Source organism: Amphichorda felina (assembly GCF_050947745.1).
Source record: "Amphichorda felina strain 45539 chromosome Unknown scaffold_9, whole genome shotgun sequence".
NCBI lineage: Eukaryota > Fungi > Ascomycota > Sordariomycetes > Hypocreales > Bionectriaceae > Amphichorda > Amphichorda felina.
The window spans coordinates 827,992-853,396 of record NW_028145041.1 but is presented as its reverse complement, the minus strand read 5'-3'; the positions used below and the strand labels follow the sequence as shown (position 1 = coordinate 853,396).

Genomic DNA, 25,405 nt, shown 5'->3' with positions numbered 1-25,405 from the left:
GGGGTCGGAATCACCACGTCTGGCTCGCGGGTTTCTCAGTGGACAATGTTCAGTCAAGCTTTTCGGGGAGGCTGGACTTTGCACATCCGCCCGCCCTTGGCAAAAGATCAAGCCCGAGATTTTCGGTCCGAGCAACGCCACATTGACGCGGATCCCGTGTGGACTGCCGGCATTCGCATTCGCTTGGATGTCATGACATCGATGGGGTATCGTTGCTATCGCGTGTCATAGACGAAGTGGCTCAAGTACTACTATGTACGAGCACGAGTACGTGGTGTCCATACTAGTACATGCACATGGCTGGATATGGTATAGCGTCGGAGAATGCGGCCCGAGATCGACTTTTGATTAGTGCTTTCTTCGTCTGGTCCCCACTCTTATTGCCGGAGCCCCATATTATTGAACCCACTAGGGTGCTTGGCTGCGCGGGAACCGGCCGCTAGCGCTAACGTTTAATCTAATGCTTAATTCCCTGTTTAATTCCTCCTGTAAAGTTGTTGCCATACTCGTACCGTAAGCACTCACTTCTTTCATCCACCTTGTCTGAATGATTGCATGGGATCTATCCACGAAAACGGCCGGGAACTGGCCTGGGAATGATTTTACTCTCGATACACAGCGTCCACTCGTACTAGCCTCGGCAGGGAAGCTCTTCTGGGGAGAAGACGCGCTAAGGTGTGTAAAAGGGATGAGTTACGGCAGCAGTCCTCTAAACTCCGAGACTCCATCGCCTGCTAGTGGTCCCCCTATAAAGTATCCTCGTCTACGTTTCATTCCTTACGTTTACTAGTTCGGCACGAAGGTGTTAATTAATAATTCCGTATACGATTTATAAAGCTGCAAATTAATAATTCCGTATACGATTCATAAGCCCGAGTTTGGGAGACAGTAGTTGTCGGTAGAACGAGTCTGCCCTCTACCACTCTGTTGCTTTCTTTTCGGGGCTGCTGGTCTATCTAAAGTACACGTAGGTTGTAGATTACACCCAGCAGCATTTTTTCCAGATATTACTCTCAACTCCGAGACTCCGTAAACTGTTGGTGGCCCCCCTGTCCAGCGTCTGCGGCTGCGTTTCATTCCTTGCATTCACTGGTTCGGCACGAAGCTGCAAATTAATAATTAGCTGTGCGATTTATAATCCCGAGTCCGGGTTGGTAATGTTTGGCAGAACGAATCTGCCCCCTAGAATCTGTTACTTTGTCTTCGGTGCTGCTTATCTGTCGAGAGTATACGCAGGTTGCAGACTGTAGATTGCACCCAGCAACACCTTTTTTCACTGCCGAAACCAGACTCCCCACCATATTCAGCTACTGCAAGCCACACAGAATATCTCCACCGAAGGCTGACTAACACCTCTTGCTCCTGCTGGGTGTCCTTGCCTCGAAGATGGACGAGAAATCTTCCGATAGCCCTGACAACTCAGCCAACAACTCCAATGGCCCAGCCCTCGAGGCCCAGAGTCCGGAGTTGGAGGGGCCCCCGAAGCTCGAGGGCGAACGATCCATCCACGGCATCAAATGGGCCCTGACTGTCGTCGCTATTCTATCATCAACCTTCCTGTTCTCCCTGGACACCACCGTGGTACGTTTCAGCTTCATGCCCCAAGCCATCCGCCCCTAGGCCCACCACGAAGCTAAACTCTGACATGTTTATCGATGAATGCAGGTCGCTGATATCCAGCCAAACATTATCCAATCTCTTGGGGAATTTGACAAGTTCCCATGGCTGGGTTCCGCCTTCGTCCTCCCGTCGGCCTCCCTGGTCCTCATCTGGTCCAAGGTGTACTCTATGTTTGATATCAAGTGGATTTACGTTACCTGCGTCACCATCTTTGAGATTGGGAGCGCCATTTCCGGCGCGGCTCCAACCATGGACTCCCTCATTGTCGGCAGAGCCGTTGCTGGCATTGGAGGCTGCGGGATGTATGTCGGCGGACTGACCTTTTTCAGTGTCATCACCACTGTCAAAGAGCGACCAATCTACGTTTCCCTTGTCACGCCGGTCTGGGGACTTGGTACTGTGCTAGGTCCAATCGTGAGTTCCACTTGAATTGTTGTCAAAGGCCATCCACTAAGTCAAAGCTGTTAGATTGGTGGCGCCTTCGCCGAGAGCAAGGTTGGATGGCGATGGGGCTTCTACATCAACCTGTTCATCTTTGCGGCCGTGGCCCCTATTATGCTATTCATTCTGCCGTCTCTCAATTTTGAGCCAACCCTGACACGCAAGCAGAAGCTGGCCAGACTGGACTGGCTTGGTCTTGTCGTCTTTATTGGATGGTGCATCTCTTTCATCATGGCCATCCAGTTTGGCGGCACCGTCTACGCTTGGAATTCGGCCAGCGAGATCATCCTCTGGGTCTTCACCGGCGTCCTGGGCGTTGCCTTTGTGGTGGTACACAGATTCCACCCCTTTGTGTCCGCTGACGATAGACTCTACCCTGGGCACATGCTCAAGAACTGGAAGCTGGGCATCCTCCAGTTCGCAACATTTGCCGCCCCCAGCGCTGTCTACATCCCCATCTACTACATCCCCCTCTTCTTCCAGTTCGCCAGGGGGGAGTCACCCGTTGAGGCTGCAGTCAGACTCTTGCCCTTCGTTTTCATGATCGTCGCCTTCTCTATCCTCAACGGCGTCTTCATGTCTAGGATCGGCTACTACATGCCATGGTTCCTGGGCGGAGGAATTCTGTCCGTCATCGGGGGCGCACTCATGATCACTGTCGATACAGACACGTCGACATCTAAACTCTACGGCTACAGCGTGGTGCTGGGGATTGGCGGCGGCTGCCTCCTCATGAGCGCCTTCGGGTGCCTCTCAGCCGTCGTCGAGCCCAAGGACGTCTTCAATGCCATTGGCGTCATGAGCGTCGCCCAGGCCCTGGGAATTGTCTTCTTCGTCGCGGTTGCCGGGCTCATCTTCCAGAACCTGGGTGTCAACTACATCCGACCACATCTACCCGTGGGGTACTCGGGCGATCCGGAGGAGATCCTCGCCGGGTCCAGCAGCGCCGAGTTTCTCAACTTCTCTGAGACTGTCCGCGAAGAGATCGTAAGGGCCATTATTCAGGCCATGGGGAAGCTTTATACGCTGACCATTGCTGCGAGTGGCATCACGACCCTGCTCTCGCCGTTGCTTGGGGTAAGTGGAGCCCATATCGACACTGGGTAGCTTGGTTGATTTTGGATGCTAATCATAACGCAGCTCGGCAAAGTTGGCTAAGTCTCGAAGAGAGGCCATCTTAGCACTGGCATTTAGCCCCGTCTATTCCAGGCGGTCATTGCGGGAATATGCCATGCTCCACAGCCACCCAATGGGAATTTTCAGTCTTTCCTTGATTCGGTCATTATCGAAAGATTCATTTGTGATAAAAGAAAACTCATATTTCATGGTTATCATAGGATTAATTTGTGATAAAAAAAAAGAAAGAAGTTGTGTTTTTGGTTGTTAAGGGATTAATTTGCGATAAAAGAAAGAATTCATGTTTTAGAGCTCTGGGTCTATTTATATATATATATATATATGTATTAATTGTTTCTGTAGTGAAAGTGCTATTAGTACAATTGGTCATAGTTGAAGCAAAAAGTGTCCCCCACAATGTTCATAGTGTCCATAACGCTGATGTTATTCGCGTTAACCCCCATAGTCATCTCAAAGTCTAGCGTCACGTTCGCTCCCCGGGAGTTGGTATAGTCGCTCTTGTAGATTGGGCCGGAGATATCCTCCAACCGATTCTGGGGGTCTCGCATCTGCCACGACCACCATACGCGGTCCAGGTTGGTATGGTGCATGAAGAATATAGGGTCGGTTGGGCTGGCATACACATCACACATCTGGCCGTACGGGCCACCCACGCCGTAGTGTCCACCATCATGTATTCCAAAGACGTCGGAGCTGGGGTCGCTCATAAGGACCCTAGCAAACCATCCAAAGTCCGGCTGGTCCAGAGTCAATGCGGTCTGGTTCATGCTGAGATATCGGCTGGCAAAGTCGGGAACTAAACATCGCTTCAGGCAGCGGGGGTTTCCAGAGACATCGTCGAGAGGGCCCAGGCTGACAACCAAGTCCCTGAATGGGCCATCCTGGACACAGCCGCCACCGGTGCGATCAGACACGTCCACTACGTGGGAGTCGTTGCTGGCGACGAAAGCCCCATTGCCTCCAAAGCCAAAGACGGGGTCAAAGACAGGAGAGTCGACGAATTTGGAGGAGGGAGTCACATCTAACGTCCAGTCCCAGTACGGCTGGGCGCCTGAATAGCCGCACTCGTCGCGCAGGCCCTGCTCATAGAGAACAGTGAACCATCGATGCCAGGGCAGGAAATGGCCCTGAATAGTGTGAGTTCAATCCACGGTAGGAATAGGGTTGTGGGTATTCGACGCACCACGTAGTGAATGGACGGGGCTTGGGTGATATGCGTGGCAACCAGATCATCGTATCTGCTGAAGGCTGCAGGGGCATCGGCCTTGGGCGTGATTCCTGGCTTAGCCATAAAGCACCTGACAGCGGCGAGATACTCGATCTGCTCCCATCGTTTCAGGGTCCGCCTGGTTTGCGATGTTGCGTCAGTCCTCTTCTAGGGGCGCCAAGCGAGCCCATACATGCATCCAATGCGACGAATGGCATGGTTGATCTCCGTAATCGCGACTATCCGCACATGTACTCACCATTCCTTGCGGATGATAGGTTTGGTGCATCTCGTTTTCGAAACGGGCGTCGCGCCGCTGAGGGACATGACCCATTGTAGCACCAGCAGCACCAGCAGTGGCAGGGCCAGCTGCCTGGAGTACGTTCCCGCCATGTCGAGACAGGGCACGCGGCCGATGTCAAAAGATAGCTAGATCAAGTAGTTGAGTGGTGGAGATGAGAGAAGATGCAGAAAGTGTTCTCTGGACGAGAATGCACTGGAGGCTGGGGCTAAGAGATATTTATTCAGAATGCTGTCAACGGGAACGGTAAAAGACCATTTGCCCAGGGTCCCCCAAGGGTCCGTCAAGACAAAATCTATGACATATCTATATGATACAAGTCACCTTTTTACCCCCTCGCTACGAAGTAACTCCCGCTGTTATTCGGGCTACCATCTAATTAGCCTTTGTAACGCTGCAAGTCTCATTGGAGGTCTCGTGTACTTCGTACGTACATGGAACGATTGGTCCTGTCGATGCTAAATTCTCTAGGCGCTTTGAATGAAGCGCTAAAAGCGGATTGCCTTCAGTAATGATATTCACTAGTGTCGTTAGTGTTGGTCCCACTGCTGCCATACAGTAGGACAAGTGGTCGTGGTCGGGCGGCTATGATGATGGTGATTAATTCAATACCATGTTGGAACGGTGGATGCCAGGTGCGGGAGGCAGATATTATATGTACTACTATGGATGGATTTCCTAAATAGGACAGCTCTGAAGGTTGAAGGGGTGGGAATTATAAGCAAATCGCTCTACTTCCTTGGCGGCTAATCAGCTCACCAGAGAGCCCGAGAAGACGAAATCCTGAACGTCGAGATTGGAAATTTGTTTTGGGCTGTTTCAGATACAGGGGGCTATTGGCGCACGTAATTACTCTTTTACTATATTTCATCTCAAGGGCTTTTGCCCTACCTCCCAGGCCATGTATGTAATCGCCAACTTCATTTTCATGTTGTTCGTAGTTGCCACCATTCATGTAGAATTTTGCGAATTCACATCCATGGTCTGCGGTCAATGGCGAATCTACTACCCTGCCGTGATTAACATCTTGCATGCACTTGCAGAATCCTTACAGCAGGCAATATATATATTAGCAAACATAGCGCCCTCTTCGGTCCGAGAATGTAACCACTCGGTCCGAACCAGCGATTCCGGCTGCCAAACTCGTAAACGCGTCGATGCAAGCGCCTGTGGCTTTTGGCTGCGACTGCGAGGAGAAACTATGGCCTTCAAAGACTGACACCAATGATTTTGTTCTTGCGTGCTTCTGAAGATGCGAGAATCCATTATGATGCCCGTATCAAAAAGGTCCCAGAGCGTTGCAGTGATAGACGATACCAGCGTCACACAGCGTCTGCACTCTCATGTTCTCAACCTCCCGTTTCAATCCTCAATGCCCTTCGTCTTGGCGCAATGCCCCCGCCGTCGGGAATCAAGTTGCGCGACAGCTGCCATGCCTGCGCAGCAGCCAAAGTGAAGTGCTCCAAAGACAAGCCAATATGTGCCAGGTGCGAAGACCGAGGCACGCCCTGCCGGTACCTGGTCACGCAACGGACTGGCCGCAAGCTGGCCCGCCGAAATACTGCATCTTCAAGTCAAAATGAAGCCGCAGCGGCATTGTCGACATCGTCACACTCACACTCGCCAGAGCCGCCGCAGACGGCCACGGGCCATGGAGCATCGCTGCTGGATTCGCCATTCATGGCCTGGGCCGGGAGCATCGACGACTGGCTGGCGCCGCTTCATGTCCCAATGTCACCGCCTCAGTCTCTTTCGGCTAATACGTGTATTACTGGCAACCAACAAGACATTCCGGGTGCACACGAAAGTTATGCCGGAAATTCAGCCTTCAAATTATGGCAGGACACTCTATCCGCTTCTATGGATACTGAAACGGTCCCCGACCTCTCGGATTACGGGCCTGCTGATCCCTCGTCTTGTTCCTTTCCAGTCACCACACAGCCGTCGCAACTGGGCGAGACGCAGCGAATCGGTGATTCTCAGCAGCCTAACTGCCTCATGATTGCTCTACGGCTCATGGGGCAGCTCTCCTCCCAGTGCCCAACCACGGCGGACCGCGAGCACCACGCGGCTGGGCTTCGGCTGCAGATGGTGGTAGACGAGAACAGGGGCATATTGGAGTCCATCGGCGCCATGATGCAATTCCCCGGCTCCCACGACGGCTATTTCCTTGTGGTCGCTAGTCTGGTTGTCTCTAGAGTTCTAAACAGATACGCCGCCGCAGTCCACGGCTCTTGTGCCCCTGACGAAGGCTACGATGGGGGATTGACGGCGTCGACAGCAACGTCGTCGACATCAACAGCGCCGTGGGCTACCTCTTCGGCGTCCGAGCGAGTCCCAGGCGCGGCCCTGGAGGCAGGGGAAAGAGATCCGCAGACGGCGCAGCGAGTTCTGAGTGAGCTGTATCAGGTCCAGAGACTGGTGGACCAGCTTGGCTCGAGGACGCAGATATGCGTAAGGCGGAGTCGCATGGCTGGCAGCGAGGCGTCCCAGGCAGATGGTGACGCGACACGGGCGGTGTTCCCTTTCTCTGTGACGGTGTTGAAGCAATTGGATACGGAACTTCGGAAAAGTTTAAGCACGTTGTCTCTCGAGTTAATTGATGGGCTAAGACAGTATTGGGGTTGAGGGAGCCCAAATTGTCTTATGGATAGGACTGCCTATAGACTACTACTCATAGTTCGGGGAACCTTGTTATAAGACATGGAAATAGACAAAAGAGATACACACGTTCAAGACCGATTAAACTCTAACAGGCCTATTCTCGTTTATGCTGTTGCCTAGTCTTACTACAAACAAGACTACTACCCAAGATGACTACCCCAAGGGAAACCCATGAGAACTGCCTACATGTGAAATCCACCGAGCCCTACAAGGTACAAGAACCGTCGATCCTGCCAGCACAAAGACACGCCAAGCCGTCCATGTTTAAGATTGTATGAAATTTCCAATCCGGACCCGAATCGGCTCCGACGCGGAGTACTGTGCTCACCGGTTGACGAGTTACGCGCTTCCGACGGGAGTCATATCCCCCCGAATGCAACTCCCACTTTCCCGAGGCCTCATCAATGACCGTTTGACCAGGCCAAGCAAATGGGGACCTGCCTCGGGGACTTGGCAGTCTAGCTTCGGGATTCGAAGCGCAGAAGAGAGCGGAAGATGATCGGCAGGTGTAGTTTGTAAGCCATGTTCCGTGTTGCATGCACGCGACGCCGCGTATATGCATCGTATCGGAGCGTGGATGCCATACATGCATTGGAGGATCTGCAGGCAGATCACCAGGGACCAACCTCCGATTTCCGCAGCCACGATCAAGCGAACATTAAACATTCCCGAAGAGCGTTCCGAACCCCATCATCCCGTGCACGCGCGCCAGCAAGGGTAGGGATACGGAACAAGATCCCCGAAGGTCTTTCACTCCCGTGGTTGTCCTGTCTGCGTACGTTTTGTTTGTGATTCCATGAGTTACATACAGCCTTCAAGGACTAGTGCTGATATATATGGTCAGAGTTGGCAGTATCAAAATTAACCCAAATCTCCCCTATTTTCCTCCACCGTTTACCACATATTGACAACTTGACTCTACCGGGTCTTGTCATCTTCAGCATGGCGCCCAAGCTCGATCTAAAGGGCAAGGTGAGCAAAAAGGCCTCTTCCTGCTATCAAGATGTAGGTGTGGCCCTGGACTCATGGGCTGACATGCAAGCAGACGGTATGGGTGACGGGTGGTTCAGCTGGGCTGGGCCTTGAGATTTCCAAAGCTGTCGCTGCGCAGGGTTCGAGGCCTTCCCCCCAAAAGCCGACAGCACCTTTTGAACTTTTGTTGACCTAAATCCTCCAGGTGCACATGTAACCGTGTTTGCCCGGAGGCAAAAGGTGCTCGATGAGGCTCGCTCCATCATCCAAGATGCACGGCTTGGCGACGACCAGGAGGTCAATGCTACCTCAGTCAACCTGTCCAACGCCACCGAGGTAAGGGGCGCCCCCCGTGATCCTTGCCAAAGCTGATGCAATAGTGACACATCCCGCTGCTAGGTCGGCACCGTCTTTCGTGCCCAGAGTCGCCCTGCCGACCTGCTCTTCTGCTGCGCAGGGGGCACCCCCACGCAGACGGGGTTTGTCAACGACATCAGCCCGACGCAGCTCGAGACGTGCATGCAGAACAATTACCTGACGGCTGCGTTTTCCGCCCAGGCCATGCTCAAGATCTGGACGGAGGAGCACAAGGCCCAGAAGAAGCCGTCCGGGCACTCGACGCGGCGCATCGTCTTCATCAACAGCGTCGCCGCCTTCTGCACCGTCCCCGGCATGTGTGCCTACAGCGGTAATTTTTTTCCCCAATCCCCATAGCCCCCCAGCTCATGCTGCGCTTGCTCTCGTGAGAATTGCATCCTGGCTGACATGCGGCCGCCCTCTGTCCAGCACCCAAGAGCGCCGTCCGTGGCCTGGCCGACTGCCTGCGCATGGAGGCCTTGGTCTACTCCAGTCCCACCCGCACCTACACCATCCACTGCGCGTTCCCGTCCACCTTTATCAGCGACGCCTTCTTCCAGGAGCAGGAGGGCAAGCCCCAGCTGACAAAGCAGATCGAGGGCACTGACGGGACACCCGAGGAGATGATCAAGCGCCACCCGTCGGCCGGGAAGATTGCCGACATCGTGTTGGCCGGGGTCGCCCGGGGCGACTTTGCCATCTGCGACGAGTCGTTCGAGAGCCCCGTGCTGTTCGCCAACATGGTGGGCGTGACGCCCAAGAGAGGCCTCGGCATCGTCGACACGCTTGTCGGGGTGCTGATGGCGTTTGCGTGGCCGCTGGTGGGCCGGCCCTGGTGGGATGGGATGTGCAAAAAGTATAGCTCCAAGTATCACGAGCTATAAAAGCCCGTGTCAGTTTACGATACCCTGCAGATAAGCATAATAATAAGCATGTCGACAGTGGGCACATGAGCGTGACAGGGTTAACAATGCTACCTAGGTGGCAGGAGGGGGAGCTACAGAGAGAGCTCGCAATCGGGGGTTTACCTGATGCGATTACGTTACTACTACCTGCATCACTTACATGTATGTTTGACGTGGAGAAGATATTGCACCGAGCTCCGTGGCACGGCCAGTAGATATTTATTTAGTTTAGTCCAATTTCTCGAGGGCCTTTTGCGTTTGTCAGAGACAACAACGAGAATAACAACACAGATATTAATACGAAGCCGTTCCGCAGCCGGAATAACTCCCGCCCAACTTGCCATGTATGAGAGCCGGACAGCCAGATCCTGCAGCCGGGCAACGTTGCGCTACTGCAGAAGCGGCCCATGTGCGCCAATCGAATAGGGGGGTACTTTGCGTGGCTCAGCTATCAGCCTGCGTTGCTAATAGATTACGAATCCGTTGCCGGAGGACTTTGAAGGAGTGGAACAAATTCCGCCGCACGTTGACGTGCCGCATATGGTCTGATTCTGCGCACCCGGCGGTAAGCGATAATGGTACTCGTACATGTGTTGCAAAGCCCTTTAGATATGAGGCAGGTCATGTTTTTTCGGACATGCTTCTCTACAGGGTTGGGGCTCAGGGGTGGGGGAAAGCCGGAAGTGCCCTTGAGGTTCATAGAATAGGGGGCTCTGGGGGAGGGGGGTTATAATCCCTGGTTTGTAGGTGCGGAATGATACCGTTGTGTCAATGGGCGGCAGTACCACCCCGGGCTGTGACACTCTTCATGCTGCTTGCCGAAGCACCGCACTGCTGCAGGAGGCGAAAGGCACTCGTACATACAGCATACATACAGAAAATGCAGGTATTAGTGTCACCGCGGGTGCCAGGTCTTGGAGGAGCCGTTTGGAGGAGCCGTCAAGCTGCCCACCCTGTATGCATATCAAGATCAGCCTTATGCACTAGTCCTCTTCCAGCTATCAAGAGTCCAGGACGGCAGCAAAGTTCGTGGCGGATTCGATGCTCGATCGAGCACTGTCACCGCCTACCCATGGTCCACGTGGTTTGGGGCACCCTGTTTCATATGTACATACGCACCTAGAGTAGTCGACTGTGGCTGCCGACGTTGCCACGAGGCTTGGTCGGGAGAAGCACGCTGCCGGTTGTCCGGAAGTCGCCTACTTCGATCATTGACCCTGTCTACTAGGTATACCTTAATAGTACTCATTCACCTCTGGTTTCCAGAGTACATACATAATATTGCACATCTCTCCTCCCGTCTTCGTCTCAGAGAAGAAAAAGGAACCCAATGACAGGCTTTGCTGCCCATCTCAACGTGGCACGGCGCATTCAGCAGCGAGGCAAGCGGGCGGTCAATGGCCTCGATGGCCTCGATGGCCTCCATGTCGGCACGGGGCAGACACCTGGCCTGCGTTCTGTGCCGGGACCGCAAGGTGAAATGCGACGGCGGGAAGCCGTCGTGTGAGAAGTGCATCAAGGCAGGTGAAACCTGCTCCTACATGGTCAACCCAAAGGCGTCCCGGGCAGAGCTGCACGAGACAATACTTCAGTTGAATGAGAGGATAGGTAGGGTATTGCTGCGTTTCTGTTTTGCCGATACTACGGTACCTATCCGTAGTATTATGAGACTTTGGCTGATCGAACCTGTATTAGAGCAGGCTGAAGCCAATCAAGCCGAGTTCATGGCACAGCAGCAGCGGCTGGCCAACTGCGCCTGTCGACTTCCCGTCTCATTCGATACTACTTCGTTTATGGGACGGCCCCTCGCACTGTTCGACTCGGATGGGGGCGAAAGCGGGCAGAGCCAGACCATCTTTAGCACCCACGGGGACGGCTCGCCGTTCATGGGAACTCCTGGCAGCGTGCCATTGCAGAACGATGCTCCAGATGTGCTTGATCTCCCACTGGGCCACTTCTTTACGTTAGGGCCCCAATTAGAGGGTGACATGAGGTCATCACCGACCCCAATGGTCAGCGAGCAGGCAGGTCTGTCGCTCTTTCCGGCAGACGTCGGTTCGAATCCAGCATCCACGATTCCCGATGCGGCTGGGGGGTTACACCAGTCGCAGCTTCCCGGTTTCCACAACAGTCAGCAAGACGAATGGGCGTGGCGCACAACACCTGTAAAAACCGGGCTCACAGACGACGACCTCAACGACGACGACGACAACAACAACTCCGACCAGAGAGACATCGAGCGCCTCCTGCAGGCATTCGCCGCACTGGACAGCGCCACAGTGTCGGCACAGCACGACATCATGGGCGTGGCGGACACGACGGCTGTGTACGCGGGCTACTTCCGGCAGTCAATTCTGGACCGCAAGCAGAGCGTGGAGGGGCTGGTCAAGTTCCTGGAGACGGTGGAGCAGCGGATGCGCGAGGTCAGCCGGATCGCGTCGCAGCAGGTGCTGGGCCAGGCGCGCCGGTCCCGGGAGGCCGTCGAGGCGTGCGCGGCGTACCGAGGCCACCGGGGGGGACAGATGGGCCTGAACGCGCACGACGAGGAGCAGCGGAGGCGGCGCGCGCAGGCCCGCTCGGGCTTCTTCCACACGCAGTACGACCTGAGCAGGACGTTGTCGCAGCAGGGGTGGGGGCAGAATGGCGTTTTGCATACTATCACATAGCAGGCGTACGGATGGCTGGGAACTTTGGATCAGAACAGATTGAGATACATATTACATTTACTTCGTACATATCACAAACTACATATTACTGTCACTCGTGGTCGCCAACGCGCAAGGGCTATGCCGTCGTGCTCGGGTGGCGTTTTTGAACAGCCAGCCGAGCAAAAGGCCCTGGGGGTAGTGACTTGTCAAGTTCAGTTGTCATTTGTCAATCAGCCCAGATCGACGCTATATCGTATATTGTACTGTGTAGTGGTGTACTACTATCTATGGATGCGTGATGGCGGGTGCAGGCGGATTTCCCCCGCGTCACGGCCCGCCTTTAGGTTGACGGGGGTTGCTGCCCCCTGCATCCGCCTGCAGCACGTACCATGCACTACCATGTACGGAGTACGAATACGGATACAGACCCTCTTCGCTAAAAAGCCTGTTCCAACTTCCACTCTCCACGGTACCAGCTGTGCATCATTACATCTCCCGCCGCACATGGCACGCCAGCGCCTCATCGGCTGCCGCGCGGCTGCCACGGATGATGGATCCACAGTGCTTCAACCTTTCCATCATCATGTTCCCCTCATCTTGTTCCCCTCCCCAGTCCCCCTTTCTCCACCTCTGCCACAAACCAGTGACCACGGCTGCACGCGCAGGACTCCCCGGCCAGCGCCAGCTGCTCGTGGCCACACACATGGCAAGTTGCCAGGTTGCCAGGGGTCTTTAGCCTATGCCCTACCGGTCCATAAGACGGACTTTCTGCGGCAAGACCCTCCGAAATCCGTTCATCGACGTATCTACTTACGCGGCGCCTCTCGTCATCTCATCTCGCGTCCATCGTTTGCGTGTGCCTGTTAGAACTGTCGCAAGATGGCATTACCATCACTAGACCTACCAGGTCAATCCTGCGAGCCTGTTGAAGGATTAGTAGACATGCAAGAAATCCATCTCGAGAAGCGTCTTTGTTATCCGTATTTTATCACCGTCGCTGACACTACCTAACTAGACTAGGTATCTATAGGTAGTTAACTACCTACGAAAAGCAGAGACCTGTCTCGGCGGCCTGGCAACTTCATACGTCGACCCGCTCTACATCGTCCCATTCCCATTGGTTCGATGAATGTCGCCGCCCTTCGCCGTCGTCTTCATCAGCTCAAACGCTCGACGTGCTGCTGTCGGAAGTCTATTCTTATCGCCGCTCGCCTCAATCTCCATCATCTCCTCGGCCCAGGAGCAGATGGAACCCACCAGCGTCTTGACGTCCTCGTCCGTGTTGAACGCGTGCATGATGAGCCGCACGCGGTCCTCCCCCTTGGGGACAATGGGGAACACAATGGGCGTGCCGTTGATGCCCGCCGACACGAGGTGGAACGACAGGTAGTGCCCGTGCTTTGGCCGCGTCCAGATGGGGCATATGTGTGTTATGAACGGCTGCGAGTGCCAGTCCTCCTCCTCGTGGATGGGGATTCGGAGAAGCCCCCGGGCATTGGCCTTTTTGTAGGTGGGATGCGAGGTGAGTGTGTCCAAATACATCTTGGTAAGATACTGCAGCCTGTCACGAGCCTACAGTCATGCCCAACGTTAGCCCTTCTCTGCAGTCTTATGCTTCTTCTCTGAAAACATAGAACGCGTACCTTTTGCCCCTCATCGGATTTCATCAGCCTGAGCCCGGCACGAGCCGCGGCTAGGAGCGGGAATGGAGGTGCCACGGAGCAGATGAGAACCTTGGCCTGGTTGATGAGCGTCCACCGGACCGTGTCATTGGACAGTATCACAGCTGCGGGAGAATATTTGTTAGCTCAGCTTTCTATGACTGAGAAAGAGACCATCTTGGGGATCTTGGGGGTCATTTTACGTACCTCCAGAGCCAGAGAGAGCTTTGCCAAATGTGTGCATCCGAATGGCAATCTCCTTCTCAAGACCGAGTTCCGCAACAAAGCCCAACCCTTGCGGGCCGATAACCCCAAAGCTGTGGGCTTCGTCGACGACGAACTGCGCATTTCCATGAGGGAAGATCTCCTTGGCCGCATCGATGAGCTCCTTGAGGGGGCAGATGTCCCCGTCCATGCTGTAGTAGCTCTCGACGGCGATGATGACGCAGCGCTTCCCCGTGCGGACGAGCGGCTGCGTCTCGCGGACGTCCTCGAGCACCTCGATGAAGGACTCGACGTCGTTGTGCCGGAACAGCCGCTGCTCGAGCGCCAGGCTGATCTTCATTCCCGCGAGGGCCGTGGCGTGCATCAGCTCGTCGTACACGATGACGTCCCCCGGACGGGGAATCGTGGAGAAGATGGCCTGGTTGGCCGTCCATCCAGAGTGCACGACGAGGGCCGACTCGACGTCGAAGAGCTCGGCTATCTCCCGCTCCAGCTTATCCTGATATCGGGTGTGTCCGTCCATGAGGCGCGACCCGCCGGCGCCGAGATGGAAGTTGGGGTTGTCGGCGAGCTCCTGGAGGAACTCCTTCCGCAGGGCGCCAGAGGAGCCAAGGGAAATGACATCGCACGAGGAGAAGTCGATCTCATGGTTCGGGAGGTGTAGAGGCAGGGAGTGACCTGACGCCCTGGCCACGTCCAGCTCCTCCTCGAGATTCCGGTAGAAGACGGAGGCATTCTTTACGCTCGGCCCCTTGAGCTTCTGTGCGTTGGCCCACTCGGAGACCCAGACTGACCCAGGCTCTGTCGCTGCAGCCATGGTGAGTGATGAGGGATGAATCTTGCCAGTTGTGAAAGCTCCCTTGGGGTATCCAAAGTCCAAAGTTGAGACTAGATGGGTCCAAGCGGCAAGCCGTTTACCTCGAATGGCCGTTTGCCTCTCAGATAATCTGATATATACCCTCAAGGTACGGATACAACAGTTGCCAGCAGGGTAGAGAGTGGATGTGCATGATCAATTACAGCCGGATGATAACAATCGTAACTTCTGATACGGGTTAAAGCGTCTCTGGCATCAATTGTAACAGACCGAGGAATGAATGAAGAGAGTCACGCAATTGTCCATGTCTACGAGTTTGTTGTTCAAAACTCCGAGATCAACCTGCAGGTGCGGAATCCGACCGGGGTCTTGGCGACTCTGCTCAAGCAAGGCCTCGAGTCAAAAGGCTCCATGTGAGGTTTTGGAGACACGAGAGCCGGAGTCCGTTCGGGATCTTGGCTGCATATCGGATCGCCGGACGCCACATTGTATATGCGAACGGAACTAGAACTTGACGACTATCAGATCTAAGCCCTCTCCATAGGAATTTCAGTAACATCGGCTTTAGAGCACCAGTGTAGCTACTCGTATTTTACGGGTTCCTCTCAAACTTGGCTTCGTTGCCTTCTCTGAGAGAATTTGGTCTGTCGGCTTTATCGGATCCCTAACCCCAGGTAGAGCCTCCTTGTCGTCGGGGATCCTTCGGAGTCCTGTTGAGAACTTGAGATATGTCGGTTCGTGGCGAAACTAGGCTCGGGCCGGCGGAGGAGACCTTAGGGGCCTTCAAGTTCCAGGTGGAAGAGCCATCAACGGCATCGAATGCCCCAACGGCGCATGTAGCTTTAAAGGGGTTATGGTTATGTATGGTGTATGTAGGCCTGGATTCATGAAGTTGCCTCATCGCCGTCTTCAGATTCAAACCTACTAGTACTGCACTTATTGAAACACTTACACTCTTCACGTCTCCTCTCAATTACATCTCATACGAGGGAGAACAATCAAGAGCACCACGACGAGCAGCCACTGGCCAACAGCTGCAACCATGATTGACGGTGGTGCCAACGGCACAAACGGTGCCTCATACAGCATTGACATTAATGTTACAAATGGCACAAACGGCACACATGGCACTAATGGTGTCAACGGTACAAATGGTACAAATGGCACGAACGGCACCAACTTTACAAATGGCTCAAACGGGGTAAATGGACATGGAGCAAATGGGGCAAACGGCATCTCCAACGCCAACGGCACACATGAAAGTGATCATGCCAACGGAACTGAGTCCACTACCACTCCTATTGCCATCTGCGGCATGGCTCTTCGGCTCCCAGGAGGATCGTCAAGCCCGCAGGAATTCTGGGATTTCCTCCTATCCAAGGGCGATGGAAGAAGTCGAGTTCCACAGTCACGCTACAACGTGTCGGCGTACCACTCCACGTCTAAGCGACCAGGCGCCATCGCGTCAGAGTACGGGTACTTCCTGGACGAGAGCGTCAAGCTGGGGAGTTTGGACTCGTCTCGCTTCTCGCTGAGCCGCGCCGAGCTCGAATATGCCGATCCGCAGCAGCGACGACTGCTGGAGGTGGTCAGGGAGGCCTTTGATGACGCTGGAGACGTCAGCTTCAGGGTGGGTTATCTACTGCCTGACCAGCCCATTTGGACTTTAATAATTTTGATTATTTTCTAGGGCGCGTCCATTGGATGCTACGTCGGAAACATGGGTGAGGACTGGGGCGAGATGATGAATAGGGACCCCATGTCGCACGGCGCAAACCGAATCGATGGGTACAATGACTGGATGCTAGGGAACCGCATCTCGTACGAGTTTGATCTCAAGGGACCGAGGTGAGATACTTGAGACTTGAGGATTCGAGGCCCCCCTTTTTTAGGCCAAAGCTGACCACTGTCAACATGAAGCATGACAATCCGCACAGCCTGTTCCTCCGCGCTGACCTGCCTCAACGAGGCCTGCACGGCCATCCAGCAAGGAACCTGCGATGGAGCCATTATAGCAGGCTGCACCATAATCATGGCACCCGGCACAACGCAGTCCATGACAGAGAAGGGGATCCTCTCCCCCGAGGGCTCATGCAAGAGCTTCTCTGCGGACGCAGACGGATATGCTCGAGGCGAGGCTGTCACAGCCATCTACGTCAAGCCGTTGGATGCGGCCATCCGCGATGGCAACCCAGTTCGCGCCGTCATCAGAGCCGTCACGGCCAACTCGGATGGCAAGACGCAAGGAATCACGAACCCCAACGGTGAGGCCCATGAGGCCATGATCCGCAAGGCATACAAGATGGCTGGCATCACGGTTAGTGGCTTCCCCCCAAGCCTCTGGCTTATAGGTGATAGCTCTTGGCCGTACTAAGGACCCGCAGGACTTCTCCAAGACGGCGTATTTTGAGTGCCACGGAACAGGTACTCCTGTAGGAGACCCCATCGAAACTAACGCCGTCGCCAACGTCTTTGAAGACAAGGGTATTCACATCACTTCTGTTAAGCCCAATGTAGGCCATACTGAGGGTGCCTCTGGTCTCGTGTCTCTGATTAAGGCGGTCATGTCCCTGGAGAACCGCACCATCCCACCTAACATCAAGTTCAACGTCCCCAACCCGAGAATCCCGTTTAAGGAGCGAAAGCTGCATGTGCCCGTTGAGCCAACTCCATTCCCCGAGGATCGACATGAGAGAGTCAGCGTCAATAGCTTTGGGCTCGGCGGCTCCAACGCGCACGTCATTGTAGACTCGGCACGCAGCTTCAACCTCGGAGGTCAGACCCAAGCGGCTCAGCAACTGGGGTCAGAGCCACAGCTACTGCTATTCTCGGCAGCGTCCGCTCCGTCCTTGAAGACCATGACCAAGGACCATGAGGACTGGCTCAGCAAGAGGCCAGACGCGGTCCATGACCTGGCCTACACGCTCGCGAATAGGCGAGAGCATCTCACACACCGTGCTTTCAAGGTCGTTGGCAAGACTGAGACTCCCTCCTCTGCAGGCCGGAGGATGCCAAACCAGCCCATGAACCTAGTCATGGTCTTCACCGGCCAAGGAGCGCAGTGGCCCCGCATGGGGCGCGAGCTCCTCCTGCGCGACGACCTGTGCTTCCAACAGACCATCAGGACGCTGGACAAGTACCTGCAGGCCCTGCCCCATCCCCCTGAATGGACCATCGAGGGCGAGCTCCAGAAGCCGCCCAAAACATCCGGCGTCCAGAGAGCAGAGCTCTCCCAGCCGCTGTGCACCGCCATCCAGATCGGCCTGGTCGACCTCTTTGCGGCCTTTGGCATCGAGCCGGCGGCCGTTGTAGGCCACAGCAGTGGCGAGCTGGCTGCTGCTTACGCTGCTGGTGCCCTCACGGCGGAGGAGGCCATCGTGGGTGCGCACCAGCGTGGGCAGGCGGCCAAGCTCCAGAACAAGAAGGGCGCCATGGCTGCCATTGGGCTTGGCTGGAGCGAGGTGGAGGGGTTCCTGAATGCCCCCAAGGTTGTTGTTGCGTGCGAAAACTCGCCCCAGAGTGTGACTCTGTCTGGAGACGCCGACGAGGTCAAGGCCACCGTGTCGAGGATCAAGGAGGAGTATCCCGACATCACCGCCAGACTGCTCAAGGTTGAGAAGGCCTATCACTCCTACCATATGCGTGAAGTGGGATCAGACTACTGCGAATCTATCCGGCAGCATCTGCAGGGGAAGCCACCGGTGAAGCCCTTCTTCTCCAGCGTATCTGGCAGCGGAGAGCCGGAGCAGCGACCGCTTGATGCCAAGTATTGGCAGCAGAATCTTGAGTCCCCGGTTCTCTTTAGCCCCGCTGTTGCTGGTGTCCTGAAGCATATCAAGAACCCTGCGTTCCTCGAGGTCGGGCCCCATGGAGCGCTAGCTGGTCCTGCGAGACAGATCTTCACCAAGGCATCTGCCTCGCCCCCCTACGCATCGGCCATGAGCCGCAACGAGGACTGCGTCGAGTCGTTCCTGACAGCTGTTGGAAAGCTCTTCGAGCTCAACATCTCCATCGACTACACCGTGATCGCGCCAGGGGGGACCTGTCTCCCCGATCTTCCGCGCTACCCCTGGAACCACGACACCGAGTACTGGTACGAGTCAAGGATGTCGTACGAATGGAGATTTCCCAAATTCGCCAAACATCCTCTCCTGGGCCGGCTCCAGCTGGAAAGCACCAGCCTGGAGCCCAGCTTCCGGAACCTGATCAGCATCGACGACGCCCCCTGGATCCGAGACCACAAGATCGAGGGCACCGTCGTCTTCCCTGCCGCAGCTTACCTTGCCATGGCTGGTGAGGCTATACGGCAGATCAGCGGCGTTGACAATGCCTACACCCTCCGCCACGTCGTGCTCAGCCAGGCCCTGGTGCTGAACGAGGGAGTCGACACCGAGGTGGTGACCAACCTTCGCCCTCGCCGCCTCACCGACTCGGCCGACAGCCAGTGGTGGGACTTCACCATTGCCTCCCACAACGGCCAGATGTGGGTGAAGCACTGCGTCGGCCAGGTCAGCGCCGGCCCGTCCGAGCCGGCCCCTGAAGCTGAAGACGGTGGGCCGCTGCCGCGAAAGTTGGCGCGGAGGAAGATCTACGACATCCTGACCAAGGCAGGGATGGAGTATGGTCCTCGCTTCCAGCGTCTCGACGATATCACCTCAGGGACGGTCGAGCCCAAGGCAGCGGGTAACCTGACCATGGACCTGAATGGGGACGAGGACCATTACCACCTGCACCCGGCCGTCATCGATGCGGCCCTTCAGTCGGGTCTGATCGCTGCCCGGTGTGGTAAGATCGACACGAGCAACTCGAGAGCCATGCCCACGCTGCTCGAGAGGGTGACGATATTCCGTGGCGACCCTAACTCTGATATGAAGGTGACGGCGTCGACCAAGGTCCACCCCGGCAGCGGTGAGATCAGCGGCCAGTTCCAGTGCATCGCCAACGGAAGGCTCTTGATGAACATGGCCCAGGCTCGGTTCACGCCCCTAGAAGACGGCGGGGGGCAGAGCGAGCACCATCTTCCCATCACCGCGCGTGTCAGCTGGCGTCCGCATACCGACTTCCTCGATACGGCGAAGCTCATCAAGCCAGAGATTGCTCGCCACGAGTGGACGCCTCTGCTGGATGATATGGGCAAGCTGTGCGTGGCCTACACGCAGAGACGCATAGGGAGTGTTACAGCCCTGTCTGATTCCCCCACGGTGCAGAAATATGCGGCCTGGATTAGTCGCCAAGCGCAGGCTGTTGACCTTGATGACGGAGCCATCATGGGCAAGATTCAGAATTTGAGAGTGCAGATGGCTAATTCACCGGTTGCTGGAAGCGCAGATGGACTCTACAAGATCATTGACAACATTGACGCGTTGCTCTCTGGTCAGGCCGACGCTCTAGAGCTCCTCCAGGCCGACGACACCCTCGTCAATCTGTTCGCCTCGGGGAACGCGATTGACAGACGTGAATTTATCCGCAGCGTTGCACACCTCAGGCCCAACCTGCGCATCCTCGAGATTGGTGCCAGTATAGGGGGCGCGGCTGCCAGCATCCTGGAGGACCTCGTCTTGCCCATCGGGAAGCCCCTGTACTCCAAGTACACATTGACCGATGCCTCATCCACCTCCTTGGCGAGCCTCAAGAAGCGGTTCAAGGACGAGCAAAACGTGGAGTTCCGTGCCCTGGATATCAGCAAGGACCCTTCCGAGCAAGGATTCGACAACGACACCTACGACCTAGTCATTGCCACCAATGTCATCCACGGAACCCACAGTCTCAACGAGGCTCTGAAACATGTTCGCAAGCTCGTGGCTCCCACCGGTAGACTCCTTCTCCAGGAGCTTCACTCCACATCCAAGTGGATTAACTACATCTTTGGTCTTCTGGACGATTGGTGGTACGGCGAGCTTGATGGCCGCGCCGATGAGCCATATGTGTCACCAGCTCGCTGGGAGTCGGAGCTCAAGGACGCAGGGTTCGCAGGTCTAGACACGCTGGCGTTTGATGCCGAGGAGCCACACCAACTAAACGCCATTATGGTTGCGAAGCCAGAATTGGCGAACTCCAAGTCGGCAAGGAAGGCCGTCACTCTCCTATTCAGGGACGACGAGAAGTGCTCCAACGATCTAGCCTTACGACTACTAAGCCTAGGCTACGCAGTCGACCGACGCCAGCTTGGTCAGGACCTGCCCGAGTCTCAAGACATCATCTGCCTCCTCGACGAGGCCAGTCCCTTCTTCGAAAACCCCGACGAGCATAACTTCAAATCATTCCAGCGTGTCCTGGCCAACCTCGGAGACTCGGGTCTCTTCTGGGTCACCCGTCCCAGTCAGATGAACTGCCTCGACCCAAGGTACTCCCAGGTCATCGGTGCAGCGCGGTCGATCCGCAACGAGGAAATCGTCGACTTCGCCACCTGTGAGGTGGAAAGCCTTGAGTCGTCCCTGGACCTTGTCATTGATGTGTTTTCTCACTTCCAGCGCAGGCTGGAGGATGAATTCCTCAGGCCCGATTACGAATATGTCATTGCTGACGGCATCGTCCACGTGCCTCGAATCTACCCCTTCGCCCTGGAAGACGAGCCAGTTTCGGATCCAAGCAGCGCAAAAGCCCGAGTGTCCCTTGTGGCTGAGAAGCCTGGCCGCCTGTCGTCATTGCGGTGGGTTTCAGGGGCAGCCAAGGAGCTCGTTGGCGATGAGGTAGAAGTCGAGGTGTTTGCCGCCGGACTGAGCTCCAAGGTACGTGGTCCCATCTACACCCGAGCTTATCATAAACACGCAGTGGCTGATAATGTTTAAAACAGGATGCCTCAGGGGTCTTTGGCGTTGCCCCGTATCCCGAGGGAGGCCTGGGACTGGACGCAAGCGGTGTCGTGTCCCGCGTCGGTCCCGAGGCCAAGGACCTTGCTGTTGGCGACCGCGTCATGTGCCTGGGTGCTGGAAGCTTGTCTTCGCATCTGGTCACGCCCGAGACCCTCTGCGAAAGGATCCCAGACAGCCTGTCGTTTGAAGACGCAGCCACGATCCCCGCCGCCTTCTGTACGGCCATGGCAGGCCTGTACAGCGTTGGCAATCTGCAGCCAGGGCAGGTAAGTTGGTTGACGAGTTTTCTCTCTGAAATTCCTTCAGTTGCTAATTGTACCTTTATAGTCTGTTCTCATTCACAGTGCTGCCGGAGGCGTCGGTCTGGCTGCGCTCCAGCTGGCCAAGATGACGGGCGCGGAGGTATTTGTCACGGTTGGCACCGATGACAAGGTTAAGTACTTGACAGAAACCTTTGGCCTGTCTAGGGACCGCATCTTCAGCTCCAGGGACTCCAGGTTTGCCGACGGTATCATGCGCGCGACGGGCGGTCGAGGCGTCGATCTCGCTCTCAACTCGCTCTCTGGCAATCTCTTGCACGCAACGTGGGAGTGTGTCGCCGAATTCGGCAAAATGGTTGAGATCGGGCAGAGGGATATGGTTGGCGGTGGCCAGCTTGATTTGAAGTCTTTCCTGGGCGGGCGCAGTTACAGCGGCGTCTACCTGGATGCTCTCATGGCCAGAAAGCCCTCTGCTGTCAAGGAGTGAGTACACATCATATATCCCCCGATCAATTGCTACGTAAATATGACAGCAGGCTTACTCTGTTGAACAATATAGGCTGCTGAAATCAACCACCCAGTTCCTGACGGAGCAGCTTATTGCTCCACTTGCCCCTCAAGTCGCGTATGATGCCTCCGCCACAGAGGATGCTTTTAAATATATGCAACAAGGGCAGCACATGGGCAAGGTAGTCCTTACGTTGAGGAGCCCAGACGGCAGTCTCAATTTGGACACAACCGCTCTGAAGCCCGCCGATGTACTTAAGCTTGACAGTTCTGCTTCTTACCTCCTGGCTGGAGGCCTCGGCGGCATAGCGAGCGTCATTGCCAGGCATCTCGTCGAGAACGGTGCCCGCTGCCTTGTCTGCCTCTCCCGAAGCATCGGGGACCGCCCTGAAGATATTGACAGGGTCAAGGAGCTGGAGAGCATGGGCTGCCGAGTTGTGCTCGTCAAGGGCAACCTGGTCGACAAGGACGACGTGATGCGGGCCGTCCAGCTGGCACCAAATCTGAAGGGCATTGTCCACTCGCCCATGCTCCTCCAAGATGAGGCCTTCAGAAACATGACGGTCGAGCAGTGGAGCCGGGCTGCCGATCCCAAGGTGCATGGCGCGTGGAACTTGCATCTGGCCGCGCTGGAACTGGGCATCCAGCTCGACTTCCTCGTCTTCCTGTCGTCCATGTCGGGCCTCAACGGACAGCCTGGTCAGGCCAACTACGCCGGTGCCAACACTTTCCTGGACGCCTTTGCCCAGTACAGGAACAACCTGGGCCTCGCCGCTTCGTCTATTGACATTGGCGCCGTCGCCGACATGGGATACGCGGCGCGCGACGACGCCCTTCTGCAGAGACTCATCAAGAACGGTTACTCGGGCGTCACGGAGGGGGAGATGATCCAGGCCATGACGGCCGCCATGTCGTTCCCGGCGACCAAGCCGGACACAAACATGCAGCGTCAGGAGTTTGTCCACCGCAACACCTTCGCCACTGGCTTCGGCTCGACCATATCGCTGAGCAGCCCCGAGAGCCGCTCGTGGTGGAAAAAGGACAGCCGGATGGCCGTGTGGCACAACATCAGCGAGGCCAGCGAGGACAAGGACGGCGCCGCCAGCGGGAACAGCCTCAAGGCATTCCTGGCGGGGGCCAAGAACGACGCGGAGATCCTGCGGAAGCCCGAGACGGTCAGCTACGTTGCCCTCGAGATTGGCAAGCATCTCATGAGCCTGCTGCTCAAGTCGGACGAGGACCTGGACATTGACCTGCCGCTGGCCCAGCTTGGCCTTGACTCGCTTGTGGGCATTGAGCTGCGCAACTGGTGGAGGCAGGCCTTTGGTCTTGACATCAGTGTGCTTCAGTTGTTGGGCTTAGGGACCCTTGGGGGGCTGGGCAAGCAGGCAGTAGACGGGCTGCTGAAGGTGATAGAGCCGTCGGGTTGACATTCGCGCTTTAGAGGATGCATGGTGGAGAACCGAGAGGTGAAAGGCTCGGAGCGTGTGTACATTTCTTTTTCATTAAGCCGTTTCTTCTTCGTAAATCGAATTACAGAATTCATATCTAGCAACATACATCTACCCACTCAACGCCCAACTTCTTTCTACTCCGCCAGCATAATGTCAAAAAGGCTAGAAATACAGACTTCAGATCAACCACATCCAGACTGAAATTAACTCACTGGCTGAGTATATGAGCCAAACGGTGCTTTCAAAAACAAAATGCAGCACCAGTGTATCATAGCCGGAAATGTCTCTTTAGACCCCCACCAGCTCACTCCTGCCCCTTGCCTCGAGTTCCGGAGTAGGATTGGTCATGGTGTTATCATCATACGTTGACGTATATCCCTTCGAAGCAGGTGAAGCCACGGCTGCCGGGTTCCCAGTATAAATGTACCCACCCACCGCTGCCGCGTCTCCAGAATACTGGTATTCGGCTGCCGCTGGGCCGTCTCCAGGATACGTGTACTCGGTTGGCGCTGGGCCCTGCGGCTTCCGCCTCCACATGACCGCGATGACACCCAACGAGGCCAAGAGCGCGGCCCCCATCGCGCCCCCGACGGCACCGCCCACAACGGCCGTGTTGTCTTTGGGACAGTCGCTCGCCACGTATCTCGTCTCCGTCGCTGTCACCTGCTCCACGTCCGCCGTTGCCGTCACGCTCCCGCTGATGTGGACCGTCGCTGTGCTGGTGGGGATCACCAGCGTGCCAATGTCCAGCCGGGTCGCGCTGTCACAGCAGTTCTCCGAGTCGGTCGCTGCTCGACAGCAGAAGGAGTCGCCCTTGTCACACTGAAGCACGTTCCAGACAGAGACTTCCGAGCCGCCGTCCCAGTCGTTGGTCCCTGATGCAGGCGGAAGAAGGAATGTCAGCAACCGGGCCTCTCATAGCACAAACGCACGTTCGTTATTGTAGAATTTAGGAGGACGACATACGGTCGGGGCAGAGGTGAGGACACTCGTCAGCCTGGCCGGTCGGGTCGGTACATCCGTTGGAATAGATGAGGCCGTGGTAGTTGACATCCTGGGCATAACAGAGGCCCGAGGAAAGGCAGATGTCGGGCCTCGACTTGTTCAGGGCGCAGCACGCACTGACCTCAGCGTCTGGGTCGCATGGCGCGTGGCTGTCGTCGGCGCGTGTGCCGTTGATGCTGTAGCACTGGACGGCAGCGTGGACCGCCGAGGGGAAGAGGGCACTGCCCAGGGCTGCCAGGAGCAGGCCGTCTGGAGTCATCTCGATGGTTTGCACCCGTTCACGGCTACGTCTGCGACCTGGTAGTGGCACTAACAGTGAGGATTCGGGAACCCAGACGATGAAGGAAAGGAGCAGCTGTTTCCCGCTTATTATGATGGACCTCTGCCCATCCTGCCGGGCTGCCAGCCTGCC

General features: G+C 56.0%; 7 protein-coding genes across 7 annotated transcripts; 4 read left to right on the top strand and 3 right to left on the bottom strand.

The window, feature by feature from the left end:
* Nucleotides 1-1,386: 1,386 nt before the first annotated feature.
* Nucleotides 1,387-3,219, top strand: ACO1O0_008820 (MDR family MFS transporter; the record flags this gene model as incomplete). The annotated part of the gene is made up of 4 exons (XM_083198178.1): nucleotides 1,387-1,581; nucleotides 1,666-2,034; nucleotides 2,089-3,138; nucleotides 3,202-3,219. The coding sequence occupies 4 exons, from the start codon at nucleotides 1,387-1,389 to the stop codon at nucleotides 3,217-3,219; spliced, it is 1,632 nt and encodes a 543-aa protein (XP_083045913.1).
* Nucleotides 3,220-3,551: 332 nt separating this feature from the next.
* ACO1O0_008819 (tyrosinase family protein) lies at nucleotides 3,552-4,798 on the bottom strand (the record flags this gene model as incomplete). The annotated part of the gene is made up of 3 exons (XM_083198177.1): nucleotides 3,552-4,325; nucleotides 4,382-4,544; nucleotides 4,665-4,798. The coding sequence occupies 3 exons, from the start codon at nucleotides 4,796-4,798 to the stop codon at nucleotides 3,552-3,554; spliced, it is 1,071 nt and encodes a 356-aa protein (XP_083045912.1).
* Nucleotides 4,799-8,312: 3,514 nt separating this feature from the next.
* On the top strand, nucleotides 8,313-9,583 carry ACO1O0_008818 (putative secondary metabolism biosynthetic enzyme; the record flags this gene model as incomplete). Its single annotated transcript, XM_083198176.1, has 5 exons — nucleotides 8,313-8,342; nucleotides 8,416-8,482; nucleotides 8,548-8,678; nucleotides 8,742-9,030; nucleotides 9,129-9,583. 5 exons carry the CDS (start codon nucleotides 8,313-8,315, stop codon nucleotides 9,581-9,583), a joined length of 972 nt encoding a protein of 323 aa, XP_083045911.1.
* A 1,445-nt stretch (nucleotides 9,584-11,028) lies between these two features.
* Nucleotides 11,029-12,270, top strand: ACO1O0_008817 (Zn(II)2Cys6 transcription factor domain-containing protein; the record flags this gene model as incomplete). The annotated part of the gene is made up of 2 exons (XM_083198175.1): nucleotides 11,029-11,212; nucleotides 11,300-12,270. 2 exons carry the CDS (start codon nucleotides 11,029-11,031, stop codon nucleotides 12,268-12,270), a joined length of 1,155 nt encoding a protein of 384 aa, XP_083045910.1.
* Nucleotides 12,271-13,350: 1,080 nt separating this feature from the next.
* Nucleotides 13,351-14,955, bottom strand: ACO1O0_008816 (aminotransferase class I/II-fold pyridoxal phosphate-dependent enzyme; the record flags this gene model as incomplete). Its single annotated transcript, XM_083198174.1, has 3 exons — nucleotides 13,351-13,824; nucleotides 13,896-14,038; nucleotides 14,121-14,955. The coding sequence occupies 3 exons, from the start codon at nucleotides 14,953-14,955 to the stop codon at nucleotides 13,351-13,353; spliced, it is 1,452 nt and encodes a 483-aa protein (XP_083045909.1).
* Nucleotides 14,956-15,997: 1,042 nt separating this feature from the next.
* Nucleotides 15,998-23,964, top strand: ACO1O0_008815 (Type I Iterative PKS; the record flags this gene model as incomplete). The annotated part of the gene is made up of 7 exons (XM_083198173.1): nucleotides 15,998-16,585; nucleotides 16,646-16,803; nucleotides 16,876-17,272; nucleotides 17,307-21,683; nucleotides 21,749-22,033; nucleotides 22,095-22,510; nucleotides 22,587-23,964. The coding sequence occupies 7 exons, from the start codon at nucleotides 15,998-16,000 to the stop codon at nucleotides 23,962-23,964; spliced, it is 7,599 nt and encodes a 2,532-aa protein (XP_083045908.1).
* A 312-nt stretch (nucleotides 23,965-24,276) lies between these two features.
* ACO1O0_008814 (uncharacterized protein) lies at nucleotides 24,277-25,252 on the bottom strand (the record flags this gene model as incomplete). The annotated part of the gene is made up of 2 exons (XM_083198172.1): nucleotides 24,277-24,863; nucleotides 24,955-25,252. 2 exons carry the CDS (start codon nucleotides 25,250-25,252, stop codon nucleotides 24,277-24,279), a joined length of 885 nt encoding a protein of 294 aa, XP_083045907.1.
* Between the last annotated feature and the right edge of the window lie 153 nt (nucleotides 25,253-25,405).